This window comes from Neoarius graeffei, chromosome 7 (assembly GCF_027579695.1).
Source record: "Neoarius graeffei isolate fNeoGra1 chromosome 7, fNeoGra1.pri, whole genome shotgun sequence".
Lineage (NCBI taxonomy): Eukaryota > Metazoa > Chordata > Actinopteri > Siluriformes > Ariidae > Neoarius > Neoarius graeffei.
This window is the reverse complement of record NC_083575.1, coordinates 67,872,893-67,900,227: the sequence shown is the minus strand read 5'-3', so window position 1 is coordinate 67,900,227 and position 27,335 is coordinate 67,872,893. Positions and strand designations below refer to the sequence as shown.

General features: G+C 41.5%; 1 protein-coding gene across 5 annotated transcripts in view; it reads right to left on the bottom strand.

Moving 5' to 3' along the window:
• usp54a (ubiquitin specific peptidase 54a) overlaps window positions 1-27,335 on the bottom strand; it is a 176,001-nt gene that overhangs the window by 12,214 nt on the left and 136,452 nt on the right. For 3 of the 5 annotated variants that reach the window (XM_060926288.1, XM_060926287.1, XM_060926289.1), the window contains exons 13-20: window positions 26,767-27,259; window positions 21,741-21,877; window positions 21,357-21,518; window positions 20,978-21,097; window positions 14,178-14,376; window positions 11,719-12,467; window positions 4,270-4,397; window positions 3,988-4,128 (exon numbers count right to left, since the gene is read on the bottom strand). In XM_060926288.1, the coding sequence (XP_060782271.1) occupies window positions 3,988-4,128; window positions 4,270-4,397; window positions 11,719-12,467; window positions 14,178-14,376; window positions 20,978-21,097; window positions 21,357-21,518; window positions 21,741-21,877; window positions 26,767-27,259 (2,129 nt within the window). Of the gene's footprint in view, window positions 1-3,987; window positions 4,129-4,269; window positions 4,398-11,718; window positions 12,468-14,177; window positions 14,377-20,977; window positions 21,098-21,356; window positions 21,519-21,740; window positions 21,878-26,766; window positions 27,260-27,335 lie in introns of those variants that run through there. The other 2 variants (XM_060926290.1, XM_060926291.1) reach the window with 2 other exon arrangements.

Genomic DNA, 27,335 nt, shown 5'->3' with positions numbered 1-27,335 from the left:
CTAAGGTTTCGGACAGCACTACAAAATGGCGTCCCCACTATATAGTGCCCTATATAGTGAGTAGGGAGCGATTTCAGACACAGGGTTAGTCTGAAACCACTGAGCTCTATATAAAATCTGGAGAGCTCAGAGCCTATTAGCTGGCCGCCATCTTACCACTCACATCGCGTATTTGGCTTGTGTGTTAAACTGTTGTATCCTCTCAAACTTGCCCCAAGACAAGTATTTCCAGACTTTTTTTCCCCTTTCATTACCTCCTCTTATTTTCTCAACTTTACCCACATTGCTTACATATCTTCATAGCGCTCCCCTTCACTGGCATTTTTTATTTATTTATTTACCTTTTCCAGTCCAGTCTCTGATCATTTATTTATTTATTTATTTATTTTTCGAACGGCTCTTTTACTACTATAATTATTTCAAAAGAGATTTAAATTTTTCCTCTTATACAGTGCATCTTTCTCTTTCATATATTTCTTCTTCCTTTTTATTTATTTACTTATCTATCCATCCATCCATCCATCCCAAAGGCTATACAATACTTCCTTTCTATTTCAGACAGTTGTTGAAACAGGATTATTTTCTCATGTTATTTGCCATTTTCACTTCATTCTCACATCTTAACAGTATTTATTGGTCACATAATTCACTGTCATTTTAGACACAAACGATTCAATTTTGATGCTTTTTCATTTTAAGACCACGTTATGTTGAGCAAATGGACCTGATACAGTCACAGTGTTCATCTCAGATATCAATGTCAGATTTTCATCAAAAATAGACAAGACGATGAGACAGATTGTTTATTTTTCCTTTCGCTCTTGCAAACAATCATAAAACGCTATAAGGGATCCACGCAAACGGCACTGCGCACTCGCGTGTAAAAATGATCACATACTATCAAAACTCACAGGTGAAATGTCCGTCCACAAGCTCTGACTTGACTGTTTGTACAGTTCACTGCTGCACATGCAGGCATTTTTCTTGTAATTTTCCTCACCAACTACATAAATAACTTGTCCAGTTTTCAGGAGTCTAAATGACCATTCTGCTCCGCGATGGGAGTGGTAAGATGGCAGCCAGACGGCTTCACTCTGACCAGCCTATGAGCTCTCCAGAATTTTATATACAGCTCAGTGGCAAAAACACGTAGAATTAAAAAAAAAAAGTCTACAGTGGGAAAGAACTATTTGTGTGATTGTACAAATAAGTTTAACAAGAGATCAGAGCTCTCTTTTTACAGACTGCTGAAAGGTTAAGAAAAGAGAAACAAATGCAGGCAATACAAACGTTCATAAAAGTTTATGAAGAAAAGGGCAATTTGTTATTGGACTGACACTGGATGAACCATGACGTCAGATGAATGCATGCAGAAGCTCATCACTGTGATTTATACTCTCGGGTAGGATGGCCTGCTCTGGCCACCCGTAAACTCCGTCACTGGTAACTTTTTATATATATATGGCGATTCTGGGTCTGCTCCCTTCTTACTCGTGTGTCGAAGAAAAGTAGTGGACAGTACTCTCTACATTCTCAAAACTTCTTTATGCTTTCTGTTCCAAATGCTCGCACAGAAATTGGAAAAAGGGCTTTTGCGTATTCTGCACCTGCAGCATGGAACATACTGTGGAAGGACCTGAAGCTTAGTGACTTAATCTCACTAAATACTTTTAAATCCAGAATGAAAGAGTTGGAGGCCGATTCGGTAAGATGTCACTGTTTTTAGTTCACCTGGTTATGAAGCTGAAATCTTAAAAAAATATTGATGCTGAGTTCTTTTAATTTAATTTTCTACAGTGTCTGTTTGTAACTCTGGTTTCCCTTGAAAAAGAGATTCTTAATCTCAGTCGGACTTCCCTGGTTAAATAAAGGTTCAAGAAAAAAAATTAAAACAAGAAGACATGGTCATTGCTATCCCCCCCCCGCCATGAGCATTTTACAGGGATGTGATTTGGGGCTGGTGAAATTATCAGAAAATTTTAGTCGGGGGTCTGGGGGCCGCAGGCCCCCCGAAGCTCCTGAGTTCTGGGGTTTTCTGACTTAAAAATTGTACTAAAATGGCAAGCAAACACACAAGAAAAAACTTGTCATGATTAACAAATTCAAGCCAATTTAATGGTCAACATGCAACTCTGACATACACACACACACACACACACACACACACACGTCTTTAGTACACTTTAAGTACTGTTAACAAAATAGCTACCATTATTATTAACTGAGGGTTTGGGTTTTTTTTAATTATAAACCAACCAAGTACATCTGCATTAACTAATCATCAGTATAAAAAACATGTCAAATTTGCAAATCCAACTAATGCCTTAATTAACAGATTTACTTTTGTTACCAACAACAACAAAAAAAAGTGGTTATGAATATTGGGTTAGCATTTAAATAACGTTTTCCAGGGATGTGATTTGGGGCTGGTGAAATTATCTGCAAATTTTAGGCGGGGGTCTGGGGGCCACAGGCCCCCAGCTGGTCCAGGGCAGCGCCCTGGTGGGGGGACAAGGCGAAGCCCCCCGAAGCTCCTGGGTTCTGGGGTTTTCTGACTTAAAAATTGTACTAAAATGGCAAGCAAACACACAAGAAAAAACTTGTCATGATTAACAAATTCAAGCCAATTTAATGGTCAACATGCAACTCTGAGCCCCTATAGTAAATTCAATGATTCTTAACTGACAAAAAGCCAAAACATGAAACCTAAAAATGTCATTCTAAATTAAATCTGCATTAGAATAAATAGAAAATTGTATAAGGAAAAACAAAATTTATACTTTCAATTACTGTAGAAGTTGAACATACCTAAATGTGCCTTTTCAAACAAACATGATGCAACATAAGAATTCATCCACAAGTCTTCAGGAACTCTCAAAGAAAAAAAGATGCTCGCATCCATGTCCAGTTCCAGCAGATCAGTCACTTTTTTCTGCAGTTTCTACTCTAGCAATGTCAACTTCATATACATAACTCTATAGTGTTCACTCACCAAAGGATAATCATAACTCCACAGTGTTCATTCACTTAAGGATATTCAGAACCCCAGTGTTCACTCACTTAAGGATATTCAAAACTACTGTGTTCACTCACTTAGGTTTCGTTTCTATCCCGGGCTCCAGCCCGACTTTGCACGCTCGTAGCTCGGGCAGGGGAGGTCCCAGCATCCCCAAACTTGACAGCCAGAGTCCTCTGCCCTCTCCCCAAAGAACGAAATCGCTGAACAAATGTCTCACAGTCTTATGTCCAATGTCTGTAGCAACCTCTTTCTCCAACCATTCCCAGCGGAACTTGTTTTTCACTATTCTGTCGATTTCTTTAACTCGATTTGCATCTTTACGCTCGATCACGGAGGCTGCCATCTTTCAACTCTTTGTTTGAAGCGAGCTTACGTACAGCTATCTAACAAGCGCGTTCATTGGTTGTTACAGAGCGATGGGCCAATCACGTACCTCGTTTCATCTCAATGACAGAATTACTGAAAGTCGGAACGAATAGGATACGAATGCGGATTTTTGAGCGAAAAATCGGAAAAATTTTTTTTTCAAATTTTGAGGTGAAAAAGGCGGAATTCCGCGAATTCACGGAAAAATCACATCCCTGATTTTATGAAGACCTCTTAACACTTACACCCTTATAAGCCCATTGCTTTAATATTGACTTATGATGTTGTAAGTGCTAGGACACCTTCATAAAACGCTACCCAGGTTTTTACCAGTAGTACGAGCATGCAAAGGTTCACTGATGTAGCTTATGTAGTTTCTGAGAAAACTTTTCCAGGTTGAAACAGACTGGTGGACTCAATTTCCTATATCCCTCTGCGCACTTCATGGCAGGGGATAAAAAATAAAATAAAATAGAGGCACGACGCATGCATAATACACACCTGAGGGACCATGTATCTATGAGCATGTTTAATTTCAGTGACTTCACACCTTCATGCATACACGTGTGTGTGTGTGTGTGTGTGTGTGGGTGGGGTCTTACAAAGCTGCGAGAAGGAACAAGGTTTTCGGCTCGTCCTCGGATGACGGTGCCACTCAGACTGCGAGCGATGCGACGCAGGTTCTCAGCACTGTACATCTGATCCTCACCTACTGGAACGTCACACACCGTCGGCGTAACAGGCTGGGGGAAGGGAGGAAAAAAAAAAAGAGGTAAAAATTTTACACCCCAATTAGCAACTGTGAGCATTATCACTCCTTTCAGTGCCAATTAACCACAAGCACACATCCAGCTGTGCATCGACGACACACACACACCACTCACTCTGTGTGCAGGAGTGCTGATGTATTCTGGTGTCCTGTAGGCACTCCTCTCGATCTCAGCAGTGGGTGTTTTGGAGCGGCTGAGCGAGCCCGAGTGTCCAGATGCGAGTCTGCGTGCTGCAGCAGGACCTGTAGGGAGGAGGTCATATTCAGAATAGGCTTTAAAATAACACAACCTTATAATTCTACATGCACTCCTCCTGTCAGAGGTCTTAGATGATAAGACAGAACACAAAGTAGTATACTTTGGGTACAAGTAATGGCTGTGTATTTAAATGATTTCTCAGTGTGTTCAATACTGATACTGTATAAATGCTGGTTCCTGCTCGAATGCTACATTAGAACTGACTAAACTACTTCTTTCATGTTGTAGTTGACTTGGCACTTGCACTCAATTGCTGCTACTTATTTCAATGATGAAGGTCAGTACGGTTTTCTCATGTCAGACTTGTAGTACTCGAGTCAAGGACTTGGACTCAAGTCTGACTCGTGACTCGGACATGGACTCGTGCGTTAACTGCATTCAGACTCATAAACTGGAGATGAGGACTCGGATTTTTTTCTTTATATTTTTTGTAACATGCCCTAATAAGCGGCACGGTGGTGTAGTGGTTAGCGCTGTCGCCTCACAGCAAGAAGGTCCTGGGTTCGAGCCCCGGGGCCGGCGAGGGCCTTTCTGTGTGGAGTTTGCATGTTCTCCCCGTGTCTGCGTGGGTTTCCTCCGGGTGCTCCGGTTTCCCCCACAGTCCAAAGACATGCAGGTTAGGTTAACTGGTGACTCTAAATTGACCGTAGGTGTGAATGTGAGTGTGAATGGCTGTCTGTGTCTATGTGTCAGCCCTGTGATGACCTGGCGACTTGTCCAGGGTGTACCCCGCCTTTCGCCCGTAGTCAGCTGGGATAGGCTCCAGCTTGCCTGCGACCCTGTAGAAGGATAAAGCGGCTAGAGATAATGAATGAATGAATGAATGAATGAATGCCCTAATAATTTGGCATAAGATTTTTATATCTACGTTAATTTTTATACTAATTTTGTGCAAGAGAATGCACATTCACCTGTTCATACGTCATGTTCAGGAACAAACTAACATTAACGGCGCTAAAATGCCTGGAGAGAAGCCCCTAGGATTATCCGCTTTGCTTATACAGACTTCTTGTGCAGTGAGAAAAAATGCACTGCAATGTGTTCCATATGTAGAAAAACTATCGAGGAGACGGCCTCGAACTTCACTCCACCCAGAGCAGTAAGTGACATGCTATGTTCATTGCCCTGTTGATAGCGGGGCTTGCTGACCGATGAACTAGCTAGTGTTAACCGTCTCTCATGTTATTTGCCCTGTTGATAGTGGGCGGGGCTTGCTGAGTGATGAACAAGCTTTTTATCTGTAGCCTGTTAACTAAAATGGGGCAGTCAAGTAGTAACGTTAGTCCAACAGAGTAGCAGAGACGCTTTCACATAAAGGCAGCAACAGCCACCGTCAAACAGTGCAGTTGGAGTCTTGTTCTCGGCCTCGACTCGAAATTTTCTTTAATGACTTGGACTTGAACACTGGGGACTCGAGACTGGACTCGGACTCGAGGTTTAGTGACTCGACTACAACACTGCCTCGTGTACACTGTTTGGATGGGCTGAGCAGATCAGCTTACTTCATTGTAGTATTGTCTAACATGCTGTTTGTCTTGTACTATGCCCAACATGTACAATAGACACATTGTTGTACGTTGCACCGTGGTCCATGCAGAAATGCACCATTTCATCTCACTCTGTACATGTACACAGTGACAAAGAAACCTTGAAGCTTGAAATTGTTTAAAAAGGAATAAAATCTGACACTACCCTCTAATTATTTTCCAAGAACGGCATGCTTTTAATTACAACGAGTGTTTAGTTCCTCTTACACCACACAGATTTGCCAACAATTAAGATAACCCCTGTTGTCATTTACTTTAAAGCACCTATAAACAGTTCCCTTGACGCTAAGAAGACCAAAAAATAAATACATTTGTTCCAGAAAAACCGCAAAGTAAACTCTGCTTATTCTGTCTGTAATGTTAACTGTGCAACCACTAATTGGTACTGGTACTTAAATTGTCTTTTCCCAGTGTGCAATTATTGGTACTCGCATGCATCACTTTCTTCAATGTATAACACCGGCGCTTGTGCTACACCCCAACCCCCTGCCGAGATAATACATGTGTATACACTTTCCCTTATATGTGACCTTTTAATTATTTCTATTTTATATTTATGACTTAATTTTTACATTGCTATACTTTTAAACTTCTGTAGAGCTCCAATGCTGAGAGACTTGTTTCTGTTTCTTCTCTCATCCGGTGCATTTCATTGTAATGTTGACCCTGTGTTCACATGCATATGAAAAATAAAAACTGAACTAAACTGAACAAACAACCTCGATCCTGAAAAACTTCGCTCCAGCTTTACCCATGAACGTTAACTGGAGACTTCTTGCATAAACATTAATTAAACGTCTCTGCACAGAAAACTTCACTTGCAATTAATTATACCTTCTTCCTTGTTAAATAACTTGTTTCTTAATCCGGTTATTATTAGGCTTATATTATGTGGCGTATCTGCCATATACGTCCCATCCAAGTGTAAACTGTTACTTTAGAAATGAGAACATAGTAGAAGGAGAACATTAAGATGAACCTGTGATTTGAATTCCAATTGCCAGTTCTAGAAGAGCATGGAACGATATACCGTGTGATGATGAATCATGATACAAAATTTATGACAATTTGAATCGATGAACTAAAAAAATGAATCACGGTTATCATCAGGCTGGTAATTTTAGTTTCTCCCAACTGTAAGCGCATTGTTTAGAGAGCAGACGGAACAATAACATACAATCAAGGGAATGAACAGGACGTCAATGTGGGCAGAAGTAACACAGCTCTAACGGGATGAAAAACATCTAAAATGAGAAATATTATTATTTATAAAGGAAGATTAAGTTGTTGTTTTTTTATTCAACAAAAGGAATATTTAAATTGATAAAGGAAAATTAACGTTGCTTTTTTGGGGAAAGACATTTTTTTTCCAAAAAAATATCGTGGGAAAGTCGAATCGTGAACTCCATACCACAGTATTTGTTTGTACTTTCTGAAAACATTTGCTGTTCTCATAAAAACCATGCTCACTTACAGGACACTTTATTCACAATATGATTATCCTGAACATCCTTTCGATCCACTTGATAAATGTTTGCCTTTACTCTTCTCCACCTGTATACAAGTAATGATTTATAATCCCAGTATCTGGTGTCACCCAGAATAGAAAAGGTTCACTTCGGAGAAAGGATACAGGTCATTTCGTCCAAAAGTTAAGACATTTCGTCCAAAGCCTTTATTCATACGCACTATCAATTATTTTATATTTCAGGTATTTGTTCAAAAAAAAAAAAACCCACAGGAATCCTCAATGGAATTTGACCGAAGCAAAATACATTTCTGCAAAATGAAAATGAAACCGGAAATGATGGGAATCAGCGAGTGTCAACTTCAGGCACGTTCGGCTGGGACCGCTTGTGGAGAGAGATCATTTTTATTAGACCAAATTACATAGAAAATCTCTACTCGCACTTGTCAGATATCCTTGGCAAGTGCGAGATATGAGATATGATATCCAGATATGAGAAAAACGTGCGTTTTCTCAGTCCTTAGATATATAGGCACGCTGATGCCTCTTGATCATATGCATATAAAAAGACTGAGAAAACGCATGTTCAGTGCGAAGTATTGCACCATGTCAGTGCGTGTTACCGAGTCTTATTCTCCCGTGTAGACTCCCTGGGTTTCCGATCCTGTTTCTGTCTTTGCCTGATTTAGCCTGTTTGTGCCTCGCCCGACCTTTTGCTAGTTTCACGTTTACGAGATTGCCTGCTGTTTTGAATTGTTTGCCTGTGTGTTTTCACAGTTGTTAATAACCATTACTTCGGATGCGCTTGCATCCGTCTCCTACCGCTCTCTGACAGTGGGAGGCACATACAGATTATTAGGTGTATAAATCGCGCCAGACACAGTCATAAACCTGCTTAAAGTCCCTGTCACACTTATTCAGAATTAGCAGGAATCAAGCAGAACCAGCCGGAATGAAAAATTTTTCAAAATTCGTGCCACATTTGGGCGGGAATTTCAAACTGACCAACATTCTTACAGCTTTATAAGAATGCTGTTCGAATACTTAGAATGCGCTTCGAACCCGCCTCGAATGATTCTTGCACATTCCGGGTGTATTAGCTTTCGAATGCAGTTCAAATGTAGTTGGAACACAGTAGGAATACCTAGAATGCTGTTAGAATGCAGTAAGAATATTAAGAATGCACTTCGAATGCCATACGAGTGTGGTTCAATTGCTGCCCGAATACCACCCGAAGTCTGGTCGGAAGGTGCCTCGAATGCTGTACGAATTCACCTCAAATGCAGTCAGAACGCTCCCGGAATAGCCGCCGAATATGTTTCGAATGTCTCAGAATTCAAAGAGAATGCAGCTCGAATACTTAGAATGTACTTAAAATATCCCAGAATATACGAAGAATTTTCATTCCAACGGCATTCCGGCTCATTCGAGACACATTCGGGACATTCTGGCAGGATTTGAAGTGGCTTGCCATTTCGATTTTTCCCTCGAACGCGATCAGAATGTTTCAAATGCTGTTGAAATGCCGTAAGAATATTTAGAATGCAGTCAAAATGCAGTTAGAATACACTTCGAATGCCGTTCGATATTTCTCCTCTTCGAATGCACCTCAAATATTTTAAGCATGAGCAAAACATTCGGGCCGGCCACAAGAATGGGCCCTAATGTTTGGAATGCACTCAAAACGCAGTCAGAATTTTTAGAATGCACTTTGAATATCCCGGAATATACGAGGAATTTTCATTCTGACGGCATTCCGGCTCATTCCGCCTCTAGTGTGACTACCCTATAATGCACTCCCTTAAAGGAGAACTGAAGGCAAATTTATCATCAAAATTCTATTTCTCTCATTTTATTGAATATCGGAATGCATTTTAATAGCTATTTTGCCACTGCTATAGAGGTTTTTGACCTGACGTCATAGGGTCACGTGATACTGTTTACGCCGCCATTTTGGAGGTCAAACAAAGCCACGCTTATCAGCAAACAACGCTTGTAATATCCATCTTCTTCATCGCTTACTTTTATCGTAGAATGCCTGATACGTGTTGTGCAGTTAGCTGCCACAACAGAAGAGGGGATAAACCTGGATTAACGTTCCATAGGTTCCTGGCCGATCGACAGCGTCGCGAAAAGTGGATCGCGGCGATCAGGTGAGAGAACTGGCAGCCCACCAAACACATGCGTTTGTGTGGCGAACATTTTTTCTCGGGTAACTTTTCTAAAAGTTTAAAGATATTGTATGCGAGATAAATGACAAATTATACATGTAGCCTAGCACCTAGCCTACACGTAAGCCCTGTTAGGCGGTGTTCAGGCTACCTGGCACCTAGCCCCACTAGTCAGGCTACGATGGTTTTATCTTTATACATCCATGGTTTTATATACGTGAGACAGGGACCGCTCAGCCTTATCAATGGGGCTACCTGGCACCGGGCTTCTTACTAGTGTTTGGGCGGCTTACGTGTAGTCTAGGTTTAACATACACGGTGCCCTCAGGCGAGGCAGAGCCATGTTGTTGGGTGGGTTGTACTTTTTAGATGTGAATATGCAATGGACAAAACTAGAATTCGATACTCGACATATTAATTATTATGCGTTTTTCTATATGATTAATGTAACTCACTCTCTCTCAACCTGGACACTATTTTTCTAACTGCAATGAATTTACTTTTATTTGGTATCACGTTGAAGTAGACTGTTATGGAATTTTTTTGCCACAAAATGTTGTTGGAAATCTTTGCATATGTTGTCAGGGCAACCATTCAAACAATGCATGCTGTGAAAAGGGAAAATACATATTTTTTAACAAATCTTTAAAGTAGGTTTTTCTATTTAAATATTAAAAGTAGGGCGGCACGGTGGTGTAGTGGTTAGCGCTGTCGCCTCACAGCAAGAAGGTCCAGGGTTCGAGCCCCGTGGCCGGCGAGGGCCTTTCTGTGCGGAGTTTGCATGTTCTCCCCGTGTCCGCGTGGGTTTCCTCCGGGTGCTCTGGTTTCCCCCACAGTCCAAAGACATGCAGGTTAGGTTAACTGGTGACTCTAAATTGACCGTAGGTGTGAATGTGAGTGTGAATGGTTGTCTGTGTCTATGTGTCAGCCCTGTGATGACCTGGCGACTTGTCCAGGGTGTACCCCGCCTTTCGCCCGTAGTCAGCTGGGATAGGCTCCAGCTTGCCTGCGACCCTGTAGAAGGATGAAGCGGCTGGAGATAATGAGATGAGATATTAAAAGTAGTAGCCTACTTCTTAAAAAGTTATTCAATTTAGGTTTAGTAGCATATTGACAGTGTAATGTCGCTCGATAACCCACATGTTGGGCTAGCGGGAGTCGCCATTGTTGTGACCGCCAAAATGGCGCCATCTACTTGTCGACATGGCGACGGTCACGTGGGTCGAAAACCTCTATAGCAAGTTATGAGTGTTTGAAATACGCTATGTAATATACATCAGTCCATATGTCAAAGCAATGGCTGTAAACGAGATTCTCTGAGACCTGTGTGAGACATCGTAGGACGGAAGTAAAACGTACAGCGGAAATCAAAGCGACCAACATCTGCCAACGTTGTCAAAAGATGCGCGCGCCCTCTTTCGAATGCTGACGTCAATCAAGCCGGAAGTTTTGTTTGTTTTGACAGCAATCAGGAAAGTTTGAAAAAAGTAGGCAGTAATCGTCACTTAAACTCATTTTTGTGCAATTGGAAAACAGTTTTCAAAATGGCAGCACTGACACCTGGGTGACACTTCACGTTTCAAAGTCTCGTGAAGATCGCGCGGATAAGCGACGCCTGCCGTGGACCAAACGAACTAAATTCAACACGGCTAAAAACCGAACAGGCCGATAAGTGTAATATTTAATTGCAATTAGTTGCCAATACGAGTCACGATATAAGGTTGCTAAAACCAAAACATAATTGAATAACACGTTAATTAAAAAATAAAACAAGTTTAAAAACGACTTCAGTTATCCTTTAAAATTAATTATGGTTTGTTTATATCTCAGTCTTGTCACATATATAAAATAATTGATCGTGCATATGAAAAAGGCTTTGGATGAAATGTCTCAACTATTGGACGAAACGGCATTGGACGAAGTGTCCTGATCCCTTGAGAAACTGATTCTTCCTTGGGTTGTGTGACAGGGTTCAATTTTGTTTGGTCTCAGTACACTTTTTTATTTCCCTTAGAGACACTATAATGCAACTGGTTCAATATCCCAGATGTATTCTCTTAAAGGCTGCCTTTCCATATCTTCCTGACCCTTAACTCTCTTTTCTGAAGCAAATGAATACCTTGTCTCCCGGTGGGGTGCGGACTGGGCCCACAAGAGCCTCGTGGTTTGCTGGGAGCCCGCAAGCTGGCTCTGTAGAGCGAGTCGAGTTCAGACAACTCTTCACAGGGCGAGCCACATGGCTGCAAAGCATTCTGGGAATTGTAGTATCTGGTGACGTTTTCAGCCCAACGCTCGACAGGCATGGGCCTGGCCGGTGAGGTGGAGCGTGGCATGAGGCAGGGGGTTAAAGGGGAAGAGGACATGGGATTCTGTGTCGGTGGAAAGGGATCAGGGCGCTGTGATGATGGAGAGTGGAAGAGCGATGACTGTTGTGAGTGGAGCATCTGTGGCTTCTCCTCTAAGCTGTAGTGATCAGAGGAAGAAGAAGAGCGAGGGACACTGAAGCTCCGGGACACAGGGGGTTGACGATTGTGCCCATGTGTGTGAGCTTCAGGTCTGTCGCTGGCTGGCAAAGGCATCCGGGGAGCGGCGTTTACATTAGCATTGGGTTTACAGGTTGTGCGGGCAGAGGCAGGGGAACGCTCCTGTGAGTCTGAGTGAGAGCGATGATGTTGTCTGTTATCGACGGATGAAGGACGTTCGGGGCTCTCTCTGAAGTAGGAGTGGGAGAGATCCGGAGTGGATGGAGCAGGGGAATGGGGCATGATGGGAGATGATAATGGCGGGCCTAAGGAAGCTTCTGAGAGCGCATCCACAACCTCCTCTTGAGCATCTGTCAGAAGTATTTGGATCTTGACAGGCTGTTCACTATAAAATAATTTAAAAAAAGAAAAGACATGAAAATGACCACTTGCACAGCAATGAATACACACACACTTCTAATTCAACTAAACAGCGAATATGGTTTAATCTATTGTTCGGTGTTCAGGCGTGTTTCCCCTGCAGGAGCCCAAGAACATGAGGTGCAGTTACACCTGAGGAACCACGGTTGATCATTCATGGGCCATAAAACCCACAACCTTTCAGTTCCTGTTGTGAACAGCAATTGGTGTGCGTCACTGATTAGTCAAATACAAGTTTTACAGAACAGCCAACTCGTTCAAAGAGCCTGTATTTAGCTAGTACGTGATTCGGAAAGCGTTTTTGTACATCAGCTTTTTCACATACAGTTCTGTGCAAAAGTCTTCGGCACATGTAAAGAAATGCTGTAGAGCAAAAACGGCTTAAAAATAATGAAATGAAATCTTTCAACTTTAAAAAAAAAATACTATAAACAGTAAGCAGTAAGCCATAATAATTGAAACAAAGTCAATATTTGGTGTGAGATGACCCTTTGCTTTAAAAAAAAAAGTCTCAGGTACAATGAGTGCAGTTTTATGCGGAAATGAGCTGTAGGTTTTACTGAGCATCTTGCAGAACCAGCCACAGTTCTTCTGGACACTTTGACTGTCACACTTGCTCCTTAATTTTGCACCAAAGTCAGTAGCTATGGGTGGCACAGTGGTGTAGTGGTTAGCGCTGTCGCCTCACAGCAAGAAGGTCCTGGGTTTGAGCCCAGCGGCCAATGAGGGCCTTTCTGTGTGGAGTTTGCATGTTCTCCCCGTGTCTGCATGGGTTTCCTCCGGGTGCTCCGGTTTCCTCCACAGTCCAAAGACATGCAGGTTAGGCGAATTGGTGGCTCTAAATTGACCGTAGGTGCGAATGTGAGTGTGAATGGTTGTGTGTCAGCCCTGCAATGATCTGGTGACTTGTCCAGGGTGTACCCCGCCTCTTGCCCATAGTCAGCTGGGATAGGCTCCAGCTTGTCCCCGATGCTACACAGGATAAGCGGTTACAGATAACGGATGGATAGAACCCAGTAGCCTTCATTATGTTTTCTTTTTTTAATCTGAAAAGTGCTCTCTTATGTACTGTAATATACTGCTCAGAAACAAACCTTTTTTTGTCTGTAACATTTAATTTTGTGCTGGAAAATGAACGTTTGGACTCTAAAATGTTTTTGTACTGACTCAATAATGGAGAAGTCATAAAATAGAAATCCATAAGAAAGTTTGTATGAAAAAAATAAAAATAAGGTGCCTTTTGCACAGTACTGTATGTTTCTGCAAAGCTTTTGCTTTGCACAGGTTGCAGGGGAAAAGAAATAATTAAAACCAACCGACACTAATTCGGTTTTAACTTTGACTCTTTTATTATTATTACTTTTTTGGCCACAGATGCTGCACCACAGTGGATCAGCAAAGCAGGAACTCATGCGTGTTCAGAACGCTTTAGGTTCAAGAACCTCGGTGGGGAAACACCTCTTCATTTACACAAAAGCTGTAACGCTGTCCCCTGTGCAACCAACACCATCAACAGTAAAACCTGCCGTCATTCACCCACTCTTCTTGTTCTCCTGTGAATCTACTGCCTGTTAATTAGGCACCTTGTCTTTTCTTACAGAGGTGCATGCGCGGGCGCTCCGGATAGAGTGTGTCCATACACACACGCACACACATCAGAGCCAGCAGCAGGTACCTGATGGGCAGCTTCTGCTCCTGCTCTTCCTCCCTCTCCTCCTTCTCCTCTTGCTTCTTCTGCTGCTGCTGTTTCTCCTGCTGCTGCATGCGCTGCTGCAGGCCTCGTGCCCTCCTCATACACTTTTGCAGTCGGGCCTCAGCCACTGTCCTGCCCTGCCCGTTAGCACTGCCCTCATGCATGGCATGCCTGAGTTTGGCTTCAGCAGCAAACACAAAATTAAAGAAAGGAAAAGAAAAAAAAAAAGAAAAGAAATAAATGAATGAATGAAAAGATGCAGAAAAATAAAACGTTTCGTCATGGGATGCATGCAAACATATTTGGTATCAACTAAAGTATCATACTGGGCTGGATAAGGAGGGGAAAGGAAGGGTGAAAGCTGGAAAACTTGATTCTGTAACCTTGCACAAATGTTAAACCCGTAATCCTTTCCAGGAGGGGGGAAAAAAAAAGGTTAAATTATGATGAATGTTAAGTTTGTAAAATTAAAATGAGTTGCATTGAGCCATGGAATGAAATTAAAACAAACTGTCGTCTGAATCGAAAACGTTAAAAAAAGGAACAGAAATAAGAATCATCTGAAATCCCTCCAAGCTTCAATACGAGTCTCATTCCTATACAGACATGAAGACTCTCTTGTGAGCTCAGTAAACCTGATCAAGATTTCACCATGTGCACAGGGGAACTTGTTGAACACAGATATAGGAAGGTTGTGGTAACATGGTATATGAATGGGAATAACACAGAAGTGTGTGTGTGTGTGTGTGTGTGTGTGTGTGTGTGTGTGTGTGTGTGTGTGTGTGTGTTGTGGACCACAGGGATGACAGACACATGTTGACATTTACAAACCAGCACAGACCCTCAACATCCGAAGAAGCGTATTAAGAGGTTGCCATAGCGCTATGCCCCGCCCCCATTGGCATGCCAACTATCGCCTCATTTTATTAATACGACAGCAGAGATATGAAGACGCTGAGAAGTTCTCTCTCGTTGCTAACTAACATGACAGAGTTTAGCACGTAAAACTGAAACAGCTAAACATGTACTGGGATTTATTTGGACTTTCAACAAATTAGAAGAGAAAGAAAAGGAAGAAGGAAAGAAACGCAAAAGAAAGAATGCATCATTTATTTAAAAAAAAAAAAGTTGAACACCCGAAAGGAATGTGTATGTATGTAATAATAATAATAATAATAATAATAATAATATTGGCTGGCTTTTTTTCGTGGTCTATCAGATATATTCCATTCAGCTAGCATGATATTGAACGAGTCGAAGACTCGTTCAATATCATGCTAACTGAATGGAATATATCTGATAGACCACGAAAAAAAGCCAGCCAATATTATTTAATTATACAATATCAGTAGCTTATTATTGTCATTTTCTACGTTTCAAAACACTAGTCTAGTAATCATCATCATTTGGCTCAGACACTTTAAAGTGGACATATTATGAAAAACGCACTTTTTCCGTGCTTGTGCACATAAGAGGCTTAGAGAAATTAGCGATCTAAAACCCTAAATATAATAAACCTTCTGCCAAATACGACCTTCTGTTCAGAACCAATAAGATAAAGATACACAGCTCAGAGACAGAACTCTCCTTCCAGTCAAATCATCATTTTTGAAAATGATGCTGTAATTCATGAATTGTACAAAGGCTGCATTACTTAAAGAAAGCATACACACATCCACATATACTATACACCGATCAGCCATAACATTATGACCACTGACGGGTGATGTGAATAATATTGATCATCTCATTACAGTGGCACCCGTCAAGGGGTGGGATATATTCGGCAGCAAGACAAAGAGAACAGTCAGTTCTTGAAGTTGATGTGTTGGAAGAAGGAAAAATGGGCAAGCGCAGGAAGCCTTTCTGACGCCTTTCTGCTTTAGCCAGCATTAACTACTTTTTCAGCGGTTTGTGCTACAGTAGCTCTTCTGTGGGATTGGATCATACAGGCTAGCCTGTATGCACCATGGGAAGCAATGAGCCTCCGACGCCCTGTCGCCGGTTCACCGGTTGTCTTTCCTTGGACCACTTTTGGTAGGTATTAATCACTGCATACCAGGAACACCCCACAAGATGTACCGATTTGGAGACGCTCAGACCCAGCCATATAGCCATCACAATTTGGCAGAGGTGGACAGTAACGAAGTACATTTACTTGAGTACTGTACTTAAGTACACTTTGAGTATTTGTACTTAAGTTTTTTTTTTTTTGAAACTTATGACTTTAACTTCACTACATTTGAAAGACAAATATCGTACTTTTTCTCCACTACATTTCTAATGAAGGTCCTCGTTACTATGAAGCAGCTTTGAAAGTGGATGTTTTTTCTTTTTTCTAAAACATGATTGGTTTTTCCCAGGTGACACTGAGACAGCCCATCAGTATTCACTAGGGTCACGTCACGTCCATAGTAGTGCTGTCAACCGATTAAAATATTTAATTGCGATTAATGTCGCGACTGTCATAGTTAACTCGCGATTAATCGCAATTTAATCGCACATTTTTGTCACATGAAAAACCATGTAATTCTCTTATCAGCATAAAAAAGTGAATGGGGTTGCTCACCGTTCGAACTACGGGGGTACTCGGGGGATCCGAGATCCCCTGAAACAGACATGAGCTCCCTTGAAAACATAATTTGGGAAATGTTGGGGGGTCTCTAAAATATTGGCAAAATGATGTTTATTGACATAGCAATCGTGTGTAACGGGAAGCATTTGCATATCCGAAGTGAGCGCGCGATGGAGATCCGCGCTCTGAGACAAGCGCAAGCACCCCCCCAAGGGAAGAAAAGGGACCCCCCGAAAATATCGGCATAGTTCGAACACTGGTTGTACCATCTCATCTCATCTCATCTCATCATCTCTAGCCGCTTTATCCTTCTACAGGGTCGCAGGCAAGCTGGAGCCTATCCCAGCTGACTACGGGCGAAAGGCGGGGTACACCCTGGACAAGTCGCCAGGTCATCACAGGGCTGACACATAGACACAGACAACCATTCACACTCACATTCACACCTACGGTCAATTTAGAGTCACCAGTTAACCTAACCTGCATGTCTTTGGACTGTGGGGGAAACCGGAGCACCCGGAGGAAACCCACGCGGACACGGGGAGAACATGCAAACTCCACACAGAAAGGCCCTCGCCGGCCCTGGGGCTCGAACCCAGGACCTTCTTGCTGTGAGGCGACAGCGCTAACCACTACACCACCGTGCCGCCCGGTTGTACCAATGTTTTTTTTTTTTTTACTTATTGCAGAGCATAACACGTCTTGTCACAGCCACTGCAAAGTGGGGCTGGAGCCGCCGATGGGAAAACGAAACCTAAGCCGAGCACCGTGGCTCTTCGGGGGAGGGCAGAGGACTCTGGCTGTGCGGGGCGTGGCATTACAGTCTAGCTGCTATCGTTTTTCTAAGCAAACTCTCTGTTCCAAGTTCCTGGCAGTTTCAAAAGCTTATGAAAAACCTACATCATGTCACAGAGCGTTAATCTCGCGATAAAAAAATTATCGCCGTTAAAATTGAGTCAAGTTAACGCGTTAATAACGCGACATTTTTGACAGCACTAGTCCATAGACTATAAAATCAAGTTCAATTATTTCTCAGCAGCATTATTTGAACACAGTCAGTTGATGGCAGAATGGAAGGAGGCGGTTCTTCTGGAGAATGCACACACACCCATGGCTATACTTAGGACCCATGTTTCAGTTTTCTGAAAGGATTAAAGATTTGTTTCGTTTTAAACGTTTGCCGAAAACGAACCACATCACGGCCTAGAAAAACTCGCCGTCTGACCTGCAGAAGCATATCGAGGTCTGTAAACGTTTTATTCCAAGAGAAACCTTGCAACGAAGTTGTCTGTGCTTTTAGAGCTGGCGATAACCTTGCAATAGCGATAGTCTGGTTAGTCAAATGACTTTCTATGGATTTGCCTGCCAAGTTGCCATCGTCTTGTCCATGACTAACATTAACACATAGCTAGTTTTTTTGGGTCAGCGTTTGCCCCAAGAGCATTAAAGCTCATCTAAGGGGGGCTTACTCCGAATAACATTTTACATTAATATATAGAACAAACAAAAACGACAAGACAACAGACAAAAAAGGGGGGGTGAGCAAACAGTTGGCCCAACTATTCCTGTGTGTGGAATCGTTTAGATTTAGATTCCTCAATAAAAGTTTGGACATATGAAAATTACCTGTCGATACGAATGTGTGTGGCGCTTCATTGGATTTCTTCATTTGAATCTAAAACCTAAAAGTAGTTATTTCTACGTATTTGGTCTGGATCCTCACTGTTGTGTGGCAGGTTTTTTTTTTTAAAGTTGTTTTCAAGCCCTGTATTTAAATTAGAAGAAAGGGAAAATGGCAGCTTCTGGTGTTAAGACCTGAGCAAGTGGTGTTTTACAAGAGTCTACTGCCGCTTTCGCCATGAAAATGGATGAGTATATTGGGAATTCCACCGCTTTTAAACATAGCTAGTTAAGTTGGACACTGTTAGTTAGCATGCAAAAACAGAGTTACACTAACATGAATAACGTTAACTTATCTGAAGTCCTTTCAGAAATATGTTTTAGCATAATCTTGCCAAATAAACAATGTAGAAATCTTTATTTTCTAGTAGCGCTAGCCACCCAATATGATTTCGAGTTTGAAAAGAGTTTGCTAGCATGTCAGGTGGAGCTTCACTGACTAGCTAGCTTAACGTTAAATCGCCATGATGGCACAGCATGCGTTCATTTTGTGAATTCACAAAATAATCCAGTCGGTTGCTTTAGAGGCATTAGGTTTTGTAAGCGTTGTGTCAACAATACAACGATGCTTTGACAGAAAATGGACTTTTAATACTTAAGTATTTTTAAAAGCAAGTACTTCAGTACTTTAACTTAAGTAAAAATTTGACTGGACAACTTTTTGTATCGGAGTAACATTTGACCAGTGGGATCTGTACTTTGATTTAAGTAATGAAGTTGGGTACTTTGTCCACTTCTGCAATTTGGACCTTGTTAAAGTCACTCAGATCCTTACACTTGCCCATTTTTCCTGCTTCCAACACATCAACTTCAAGAACTGACTGTTCTCTTGCTGCATAACACATCCCACCGCTTGATATATGCCACTGTAAAGAGATAATCAATGTTATTCCTTTCACCTGTCAGTGGTCATAATGTTATGGCTGATTGGTGTATGTGTGGGTGGGTCCGTCTCAGAAACTGGTCTCTCATTTGGGACATTATGGTCAAAAAATAAATTTTCTGATTTTACAATTTTTTTTGCATTTACCGAACACTCAATGTTTCTTTTGTCATGTTTAATAAGAATAAAGATAGTATCTCGCTTTATCTGGCCTCCACTGTGGAAATTTTTTTGATTACAATTCAAATGCTTTTGTAAAATTGATTTACATATAAAATAACTACATCATGAAGAATTAAAGCCCCTCCTTCACAGAGTGAAAATATTGAATAAATTTCCTCTTTTTGATTCCTTGGGTTAAAAATGCAAAGTTATGATGACTGAATTGATTATTCACTTAAATATGAATAATATGATACATTTTGGGTATTTGATATGGCGAAATAGGACACAATGCAAAAATCAACACCACACCGGAAAGCTGAAAATAACGGCGGTGGTAAAAGAACAGCGATTGTACTGGCTGAAGGTCGCGCGGGTCTCTGCTGTGGCACGCGAGCATCAGGACATCACTACCGCACCGGACGGAGCGCGATGCGGGGGCGGGGCAAAATGACTGGCCGTAGATTCTATCAAAAGTTCAATCTAAATTGACCATGGTTGCAAAATATTGGCCAAAAATACGCAAACACTACGAAATATGAAAGTAAGATGAAAAAGAAATTCTATTGCCTTATACTGCAAGACTAAAACAAAACAAAACTGTCAAAACTCACCTTTTCAGTGATAACGTCCGAACAGATCACCCGCGTAACAAAGACCGCAAATGGAAGCACGATCAACTTCTAACTGCTGGAGTGGAAAATTCCATTCTACACATGCAAATTGTTAATGCGTGTCCTTCCCCGCACACAAATAACACGCTACGGTAAAAAATAGACCACAACTCATTTTATAGCTCAGAAACTCATACAAGACCAGCTACCATCGTAACATTCTGTAAGAAACATATTCTATACCTAACTTTCAGCTTTCGTTTTATAAAACAAAATTGCAGATTTATAACTAAATTTTTCTATGGCGTAGTGATTTTAAGTTACTACTTTTGGTGAGGTCGTGACCTTGACCCTGAGGCTTTCCGTTTAGATCAAAACACACGATCGTATTGGTTTTGGGTCTGCGGAAAATGGAGTTACAACGGTGATCAAATATTTTGCATGATGTTATGATTATTCTGTGAGCGCACCAATCCTTAGGTGTATAAAGTTACAAGTTAAAATACAATTAGTGATAACTGTAGACTTTTCAGTGGACTACAACCTTTTTAAGGGAATGCGATGTAGTCGACCGTTTATCATGTCCCAGATCAAGCCGCCATTTTTCCACAAATTTGCAGAATTTTTGCCAAATTCTGAATATTCACATCAAAGATTTAGTTTTATCTGTATTATTTCTTTCATCATTTTATTTCAAATTAAAACCAACATCACCATTCAAAACCGTACAGTTTATTGACTGAGTATATTTAGTGGGGTACCCCCACAGTACCCAGTTTCTGAGACAGACCCATATATATGTGGACAAACATGGTGGAGATGGCACATGTGGAGGACAGAATTGTAAAATTAGGTTACTGCTACTTACACATGGCTTCATTTACCACAGAAAGTGCGGCAGCGACCTCGCCTGCCTGTTCCAGTCTCAGAGACTGATCTAACAGAGCTTCAGCATCCAGCACACATCGCTCAAAGCCGTCCCCTTTACCTGCAGACAACACGCACACCAAAGCACCGCATCACAGTGAAGCCCAGAAACCCGCACACCCACGCGTAGACATTAACATGTGAATGCAAGCATCCACATACACACACACACACACAATGTGGTGACATCTGGCTACTGGTTACTCTCACACCCACCCACCCACACACACACACACACTGCCCCAAGCAGCAGCAAAGCCCCAGAAATGCCCCTGGTTCCTCTCCTCCTCCTTAAATGTTGAGCATTGTTAGACTCTGACCTTGATTCTGCAGCTCATCCAGGTCCATGAACTTGCTGGGTTTGGGGTTGAAGCCCATGGCTGCTTCTTTCTCTTTCTCCTTCCTCCTCTGCAGCTCTTGCTCTCTTGCCCTGCGTGCCACCTCCTCCTGGAGCTCATCCAGCTCGCTTCGGCCCCCTGAGGCTTCATACATACGTTTGTAATTCAGTCTTTGCAGCATACTTCCACGGACATGTGCACCACTGTAGCTAAATAATACAGCTACCCTTACCCAAAGGAGTTTTGTTTAATAAATAAAAATCATCATGGGGATAACCAAAAACGTCCCAATTTCGGTTACTTGAATGAATAATGAATAAAACTGATGTTCAAGTAAGATCATAATACAACATACAAATTACACACCTAAACTCGTTTGACTGCTTCCTCTGATGGAAGCTTTGACATCTTGCAGGAGGGAACTGCTGCTTTTCGACTTCTGTACACTCTTCCATGCGGGGCCGACACCAGAGGGTGGCTTTATCAAACCTGTGTCCTTTACACTGCGAAAAGCGTACAAGAAGCAAATGATCAGGTGATGTCTCTGCAATGTGTGCTGTATAATATCCCATTAGCACGCACACGGAAAACTCTATGTTTTGTTATTATTCTATCCATATTCACTGGATATGAGCAATCGTACGCTCTGATTGGCTACTCCACTACTAGGATATCAGCTCATATACCATGAGTAGAGAAAAACAAAATGGCGGAACATGTTGCTGAACCAACCGAAGATGAAGTAAAAATTCTACTCGAAAACAAAACCCCAAAAATTATCAAGTATTTAAAAGAAACAGAAATGGCTAAAAGAATATGTCCTGCCCAATATTTCCTGTTTCACACTCCAGCCCAGTCGCTGGCGGTAATGCACCTTTAAGTTGGTTCGCCAACCGCCAAAAACCCCAAAGAAGAAAAAAAAAAGCAATAAATTATGGAATACAAGTATTTGATGGTAAGAACGTATCTTTTTTTTCCCCCCCCAAGAATTATTATTACAGCATTTTCCACAAATCGCGACTGTCATTTCGCCGGTTTGTTTACATTCTAAGCGGAAATGATTGTCAGATGTTTTGTATAAAGTTTTTATTTATCGACTTTGCAAAAAATAACCATAAAAATGCTCCGTTTCTCAAAATCCAGTGAATGTGGATAAAATAAAACAGTTAGTCCATTCAATCTCATCATACATGGCTTACAGCCACCTCAGCTATCAGCTCATGTACGACTCGATTTCATGGAGTAACTGTTAATTATGCTGTAATGATGTCATGTGGGAATGGGAGCAAAACAGCAAAAGCGAAACATTAATCTCTCCTCTGGCGACCTAATAACATTCACAGTAAATCTTATGCCATGGTTCTAGTAGGAATTGGAATATCAGATTTGTGTGTTGTGACCGATCATAATGCTGTTAGCGGTGAAGTAAATAATGTAGTGATACTGCGACGGTATTACTCGTACTGCCTCAACATAAAGCATCCGGCAGCAATCTCCAAACACGAAGAAAAAAAAAAAGTCAGATATGTACAGTATAAGCAAAAAATGTTATAAATAACCATTGCTTGAACAAAAATGTTCAGGAACAGGAAGAGAACTCTTTTAAAAGACATGATGCAGCTCAACTGATGCCAACTAGCTAATATTTCAGCTTAGGCTTTTCACGACAATGAACTTGCTGCCTCGTGAATTATACATCACATCCAGTCTCGTATGGCTCACACATCGCACGGCGGTTCATCTTTTGTACAATCAGGTGGGAACACACAATATCTGTTACTTTTCTGTTATGGAAGACTGAGTGGGAATGAAAATTTATCATCTATTCTGTGCTGTTTTTAACCTCATACAATAACAGGTTTTGTACGTGAAAGGGGCTTTAAATGTGACAAGCTGCAAGAAACCATCTGCGCCTTTGTGAGTAAAGCTACACTTATAAGCACATGTACTCAGCTCCACTTGTACAACTACAAGCATCTTCTCCCTGCATTTGGTACATTTGGCTCAGTTTAAGAAAAATAAAACAAGAAGAACTGTTGGTGGGGGGTAAAAAAGCAAAAAGTATAAACTGCATCGGTCCTGTTTTAAAGTGCCATTCCACCATTGGATGTATTCTTTGGCATAAAATACAATATATTTTATGACAACATGACTAGACAGAGAAATCTTTTAGCTTCAAAATGATATATCAAACATAATTTTTGACAACGACAAGTATATTAATTTTGCGACCAAAGTCACCTACCCTTTTAATTTCCACGTGGTAGTGAAACGTGATGTCATCGGCAGGTTCCCCTTCTTGTGTACCACGTCACGTGTGACGTGGCACAGATTATCAGCAATGGCGGATAGAACGCGATTTCCACTTGTCGATTGCTGTGCCGATATTCACCATCGACCGTCTCCTTTGGGCATCACTTGCTATTTTCCTTCGCTTCTTTTCCGAAGCTGATAATCTGTGCCGAAGGGGAACCTGCCGATGACATCACGTTTCACTACCGCGCGGAAATTAAAAGGGTAGGTGACTTTGGTCGCAAAATTAATATACTTGTCGTTGTCAAAAAATTATGTTTGATATATCATTTTGAAGCTAAAAGATTTCTCTGTCTAGTCATGTTGTCATAAAATATATTGTATTTTATGCCAAAAAAATACATCCAATGGTGGAATGGCACTTTAAGTACAGAAAAAGCTCCAAAAGCATCGCAGCACAAAAATCATCTTTAAATGGTTGAGCAAGCAGCATAATGAACACTCTCTCTCCGAGTTAAGATGCTCTTAGCGTTAAGAGGCTTTTGGGAAACCTACCACTGCCCGATTCTAATATATACATTGATTTCTGATATATAATAGTCACAATATCTTGTATGTATAAAATAATGTTGCTTTTATAGGATCATTTTCATAAGTTAATGATCAAATAATTAGACAGTTAACTGTTAACTATTCTAAAAGGAAAAGCTTTAAGTAACAAAAAGAACAAATGCAACACAATGATAGTTTAGACAGTCGTCTAATCACTTTACTTATTATCTTTTAGGAAAACCACAAAGACTGATGAGTCGGTCATTTGGACTAATATATGAGCGAGAGAGAGAGAGAGAGAGAGAGAGAGAGAGAGAGAGAGAGGGGCACTGCCTAAAAGCGGAGCTGTAAAATGTGTTTGGAAAGTTATTTTTTAAAAAGAAAATTAAAACTAGATACAGATTCTGACTAAGAAGTCACAGTAATTTAGCCTAGTAAACTAGACCCACCCACCTAGCGGCCAAAAATATTTTTTGCCTAGCGAGTGGGTCTAGCCTCGCACCATATCAACAAAACACCTCGGGCATCAAATCGTGCCCACCAATCACAACGCAAGGTTTTTGTTTGGATTCTTTGGGCGGGCTTTTGCAGGAGTGACGACAAAGCTGCGCGACGCTGGAGAAAGCACAACAGGAAAGATGGCTACGGCTAGTGAACAGCGCGCGTTTGACTCCGCTTTGGAATCAGTTTTAGAAGAATTAGACTTGGAGTTTTCGTTGAAACATGAGCAGGAAGAGGCTCTCCGCTCATTCCTTTTCAAGAAGGACGTTTTCGCTGTTTTGCCGACCGGCTATGGCAAAAGTCTGATCTACCAGCTGGCTCCGCTCGTAGCCAAAAGGATGGGGCTAGTTTGTGCAGTACGAAGAATTAATAAACAGCTTTGAAACATTACTTTTTGATTGTTTCTTATTTTCCCGTTATTTTAAATTTAAGGGAAATTATTTCACCAAACACCACTAAATAAAAACTCTCAAAAACAGTTTAAGCAAACCCTTGAAAAACACTTGAAAAAAATAAGTGTATGTTAAGTATGTGGTACAGACTCCAAACTTGTGGTCATTATCTCCAAACTTCTTAATATCTAGAACCTGTTTATTAATTAATATGCATTTTGAAAAATTATTTATTTCAAGGCCTCCCCCACTGCTTTCTGTCGCTCTGACTACGTCACAGTCACTGTTGCGCTGATTGGTCAGAGCGTTGGCCTATACGCACAGAGACAGTTTGAAAGACAGCGGGTTGTTCCACCCACACCCTTCGGAAATGTCTACGAGCGAGGCCAGACTAAATATTCACATTTAGTCTGGCTTGCCAGGCTAACAGTAATTTGCACTAGCTCTCACAAACCGGGACGTCTGTTCATCATACCCTATAGATCCAGAAAGGCAAGAGATAGAGAATGACACTTAGTGAGGAAAAGTTGCACTGTGCCGCCCCGAACTAAATAAATAAATAAATAAAACCTGATTGAAAGAAAAATCATGAAAATTGACAGAGTTATAAGTGATTTTAAAAAAATCCTGTTTTTCATGGATCATTCCGGATCAGTGATCCGGACCACCACCAAAAGTCACAGCAACGTAATTCAGCCCAGAGGTATTCTTCATGTGAAATTTGGTGATGATTGGTTGAAAACTGAGGGAATAGCGTCCTAAGAACATTAAGAAGATAATAGTAATAATAACAACTAGATAGATACTGTGACTAAAAAGTCAGGGTAATTTGTGCTAGCTGTTACAAACTGGGACATCTGGTCACTGTACCCTATAGATCTGGAACGGTGTGAGAGAGAGAGAGAGAGAGAGAGAGAGAGAGAGAGAGAGAGAGAGAATGAGTATGATGCTGAGTGAGGAAGAAATCCTGTTTTTCATGGATCATTCCGGTTCGATGATCTCCATCAGCACCAAAAGTCATAGCAACATAATTCAGCCCAGAGGTATTCTTCATGTGAAATTTGGTGATGATTGGTTGAAAACTGAGGGAATACGTAGCGTCCTAAAAAATGTTTGGAGAATAATAATAAGAATAATAAAAAGTAGAAAGATACTGAGTGAGAGTAACAATTTGTGCCAGTGCAAATTAATAAGCGCTGGATAAAACCCCATCTATCTTATGGAAATAACGATACAAATTTCGGTATCCGGTAGTCAAGTGTTTGCGATACGTTGCCTTGCACCTATGATCGGGTCCCCTGTGGTGGTACAGGATGTCCATATGGTCACAAAAGCCATCAAAAATTTATGACAATCAAAGTATGGAGCTCTGCTAGAATGCAAACACCTTTTATTTTCGAGCTTCACTCATCATCACTGATGCTTCACTGTTCCAGGCCTGCAGCTTGCTACAGTATATACACTGTACTGACTTATCTTTAGATCTTGAAATAATTTAATCTGACCATATTGCACTTTAGTAACTCTCTCTTTTTTTTTTTTTTAAGTGTTTTAGAAGCTGATTTGACAGGTGTGTGTGTGTGTGTGTGTGTGTGTGTGTGTGTGTGTGTGTGTGTGTGTGTGTGTGAGAGAGAGAGAGAGAGAGAGAGAGAGAGAGAGAGAGAGAGAGAGAGAGAGAGAGAGAGAGAGTGTACCTGTGTGATCCATTCACAGTTCCCTCATGAATGGGGATGTCCAGGCTCACAGGACTGTTACTGTTCCTCTCACTGCTTTCGTACCCACTCTCCATCCTCTGGATGAGCCGAGGAGGTTCCATCCTCTTGCCCTGAGTTGATGGTAGCGTCCTAGATGCAGAACTGGCACCAAATCCCACTTGATCCAGTGAGCCTGACAGTGCCCCCTGATGGCTGGTATCCTCAGGCAGCACGGTGCCCAATGGAGCGTAGCCGGCCTGTTTGCGTCTCTCTCTGCCGAAGATGCTATCGATGTTGAGAGCGTCTCGGCGTGGTTTCCAGGCTGGCCTGCAGCGTCCTCCACCGGAGCTGGACTTGGACTCACTGCTGGTGCTGTCGGCAGATAGCGGCCTGCTCAGGATCATGCTGCTCATGCTGTCCTTAAAGTCCCGCAAACGACTTGAGCAGGGTTTCGGAGTGCCTCGAGGGACCTGTTGCTCTTTCAGGGTCTCACCTGAAATCATTATAAACAGGAACAGGAGGAGTTAGAACATGGAACTGATAAAAAACAAACAAACAACCCAAATTGT